We start from the raw sequence: 3687 nt of genomic DNA, 5'->3' as shown, positions 1-3687 counted from the left end.
CTCGACTCTCCAGGGCGAACACGAGAAGCAGCAGGTCGCCCATACTCGTGCTTTGGAGCATGCCATAGAGGATTGGCAGGAGACGGAGGATTTTTCTCACGCAGCTGAAGATTATGCTTACTCGCGTATGCCAGGTCTGCTCAGATATTGGTTGTCTTCTCCTGATCGTTCTGGTCTAGCTATGGTAGATGCCATGTCCGGATGGCACGATGCGCAAGATTATCAGGCCTACTTAGGCCTTCCTCTCGTGCAGGTTCTCTAGGAGTGGGCAGTTACTGCGGGGGGTAAGTCTGCTATGGGGCCCGTTGCAGAAGTTTGGCTGCGAGATACTGATGAAGGGCACGCGAGGGTCGTGCGAGAGTGTGAGGCAGCCTTTTACTTAGGGCAGCGAGAGATGCAGGACCAGCTATATGGCAAGTTGCATCGCCGCTTCACTTCCTTTAGCATCGCGGGGTGGAACTTGCTAGAGTATCTTCCCCTCCGTCGTCCTCCCGCTTCGGTCATGCCCGCATCCACTACCACCCCTGCGGACGGATTTCTTATGAGCCCAGAGAGAGCCGGGGGGACATCATCCGTGGCCTTACCGTTGGATCCGGTAGGAGGCTCCGGTGCCACTGGGAGTGTGGATCCGTCTTTGAGTCTCCATTTCATGTTCGAGTCTGGTTTTTCTGGGTCAGCAGCAGGTTCTGCAGCTCCGTAGGGATCATTTTCCAACATTTTCCAGCTTTCCTTTAGCATAGATGTTATTCTGCATATTTGCTTGTTAGCTCGTTGTATTCGCGTATTCTAGTACGTGTCTTGAATTACAAAACATGCTTGCAAGTTATGGAGTTTCTCCCCTTTTTTTTTTGGCAACAATGCAACGCCCAAAGCCTCATTAATGGGTGGGTTGCCTTCAAGTAACGCAACTCCCACGCCTCACTTGCCTCCTTAACCACGCATGGACCGCATACTCTGCGGGTCCAATGAGCGCATGTGGGTTGCCTCCAAGCAATGCAACTCACACACCCCACTCGCCTCATTAACAATACATAGACCGCCTACCCTGCGGGTTCGATGCACGCATATGTGGGTTGCCTCCAAGCAATGCAACTCACATACCCTACCCGCCTCATTAACAGCACATGGACCACCTACCCTGCGGGTCCAATGCACGCACATGTGGGTTGCCTCCAAGCAATGCAACTCACACGCCCTACCTGCCTCATTAACCAGCGCATGGACCGCCTGCGGTCCCATGCGCGCATGTGGGTTGCCTCCACGCAACTCACATGCCCCACTCGCCTCATTCACAGCGCCATGGACCACCTACCCTGTGGGTCCGCGCATGTGGGTTGCCTCCAAGCGTTGCAAACCCACACGCCCCATTCTCCCATAGTTGATAGCCCATCCTACGGGTTGATTGTGGCCTGTGGGTAACCCACATGGCTCGCGCCCGCGTCAGATCAATTCGTTTATTGAAGTAAAAGAGGAAATTGTGAAGTAAAAGAGGGAATTTATTAAAATGGAGGAATTCCAGAACATGTGAGCTGGTTGGAAGCAATGCGAGCCCGTACCACCCGCGCGCTGCCAGGGGCGGTTAGCGCCTCGGCCCGCGTTTTATTGCCATTTGCCAAAAGAACTTGCCAAGTGCCTATCTCGGATCAATTCTGAGTGAATGACATGTACAGTTATTTACCTTGTTTGTTCAACTATTGGAAGAACTTCTTCAGGTGGTGGGCATTCCACACCCGGTCGATTGGGATCCTTTGCATCGTTTCCAACTTGTAAGTGTTTTCCCGTACCACCTAGCGAATCCTATATGGTCCTTCCCAATTCTATGCCAATTTGTCGCCTTGTAGGGGTTTACTGGCCTCCCTTCTACGTAAGACTAGATCACCCTCCTGGAGGTCCCTTGGTCGAGCCCGCGAATCGTGGTAACGTTTTACTGTTCTTTGATATGCAGCCATATGTCGACCAGCCGTCTCCCTCCTCTCCTCCAAAAGGCTTAACTCAACTCTCATACTTTCTTCATTCCGCCCAGAGTTGTAACGCTCGCTTCTTTCGGTGGGTATGACGAATTCTAAAGGATTTCGAGCCTCACACCCATATGTTAAGGCGAAGGGGGTTTCACCGGTAACCTTTCTAGGGGTGGTTCTGACGCCCATAGTATATTGGGCAACTCTTCGTACCACGCAGATCCTGCAGTCTCTACTCTCTTTTTTATGCCGTCTAAGAGGGTACGGTTCACGTTTTCTACTTGCCTGTTAGCCTGGGGGTATGCTATTGCTGCCTTGACATGTTCCACCCCGTAGTATGCGCAGAAGCGAGTGAGGTTTTTATTGTCGAATTGTTTTCCGTTGTCTGATACGATTTGTAGAGGCATCCCAAACCTTGTGAATATGTGTTTCCACACGAACTTTCGGCATTGATATTCCGTGACCGAGGCGAGGGGCTCAGCCTCTACCCACTTGGTGAAGTAGTCCACTACCACTATTATGAACTTCAGGCCGCCCACACCCCTGGGAAAAGGCCCTAGTAGATCGATGCCCCAACGCGTAAAGGGGATGGCGGATGTCACCGGGGTATAGTAAGACGTTGGTCGTCCTGGGAGTATTGCGAAGTGTTGGCATGCAGGGCACTTCTTCACATACTCTAGGCAACCAGCCCTTAGGCGGGGCCAATAGTACCCCTGGAGGATGATTTTTCGGGCCAGGGTCTGGGCCCCCTGGTGGGCCGCGCACACCCCTTCGTGCATTTCAGCAAGTACCTTGTCTACCTCGACCTTAGTCAGGCAGCGGAGTAGCGGCCCCCCGAAGGATAGTTTGAACAGGTTGCCGTCTATTATTTGATATGACGGGGCCATAGTTATCACTTTACGCGCCCTCGTTGGGTTGTTCGGGGTAGTCTCGTGCTTTTTATAAAGAATCATCTCTTGCATCCATTCATCCGGGGTGGGGTGGATGGCACATATTTCTTCCCTCTCGATGCTTGGCGCGCTTATGTCAACAGTGGTGATTATCTGGGAGACATACCCCAAATGGTCCTCCAAGCCTTGCGTGACTCTAGATAAGAAGTCGGCTTCTCCGTTATCTGCTCTAGGGATTTGAACCAACTCCCATCGCTCGAAATCGGCCAATAACCTTTGTACCACCTCCTTATACTGTCTCATCCGGTTCTCTCGAGTCTCGAATTGGTTGTTGACGTGGCCCACCACGAGCCTAGAGTCGGATCGGATCGTTAGGCTACTCACTTGGAGTGCTCTGGCCAGTTTTAGCCCTCCTATCAAGGCTTCGTATTCTGCTTCGTTGTTGGATACATGGAAGTTAAACATAAAGGCTTGGTAAGCCTTAACGCCTTCCGGGGATATAAGTACTGCCCCGCCCCCACAACCCTTCTTACTAGACGCCCCGTCAGTGTACATTTCCCAGTCTCTGTGCTTTCTATATGATTTGCCCGGCTCATCGGGGATGGTGCATTCCACTATAAAGTCTGCCAATGCTTGACCTTTTATAGCTGCCCGTGGGCGGTATTCCAGGCTATACTATGTGAGTTCCATCGCCCACTTCACCATCCTGCCTGATGACACCGGATTTCTTAGGATCAACCCTAAGGGTTGGTCTGTCAGCACTACCACGTGGTGCGCATGAAAGTAGTACACCAATTTCCGCACGGTTCGGATGAGGGCGTACACCGTCTTTTCAAGGG

General features: G+C 52.0%; 1 protein-coding gene across 1 annotated transcript; it reads right to left on the bottom strand.

Annotated features, from left to right (window-relative positions):
- Positions 1–2092: 2092 nt before the first annotated feature.
- LOC116001195 (uncharacterized protein K02A2.6-like) lies at positions 2093–3403 on the bottom strand. The gene has a single exon (XM_031241083.1). It carries the CDS (start codon positions 3401–3403, stop codon positions 2093–2095), a length of 1311 nt encoding a protein of 436 aa, XP_031096943.1.
- Positions 3404–3687: the final 284 nt, after the last annotated feature.

The sequence above is a fragment of the Ipomoea triloba genome, chromosome 13 (genome assembly GCF_003576645.1).
Source record: "Ipomoea triloba cultivar NCNSP0323 chromosome 13, ASM357664v1".
In the NCBI taxonomy this organism is placed as follows: domain Eukaryota; kingdom Viridiplantae; phylum Streptophyta; class Magnoliopsida; order Solanales; family Convolvulaceae; genus Ipomoea; species Ipomoea triloba.
This window is presented reverse-complemented; position numbering and strand designations above follow the sequence as displayed.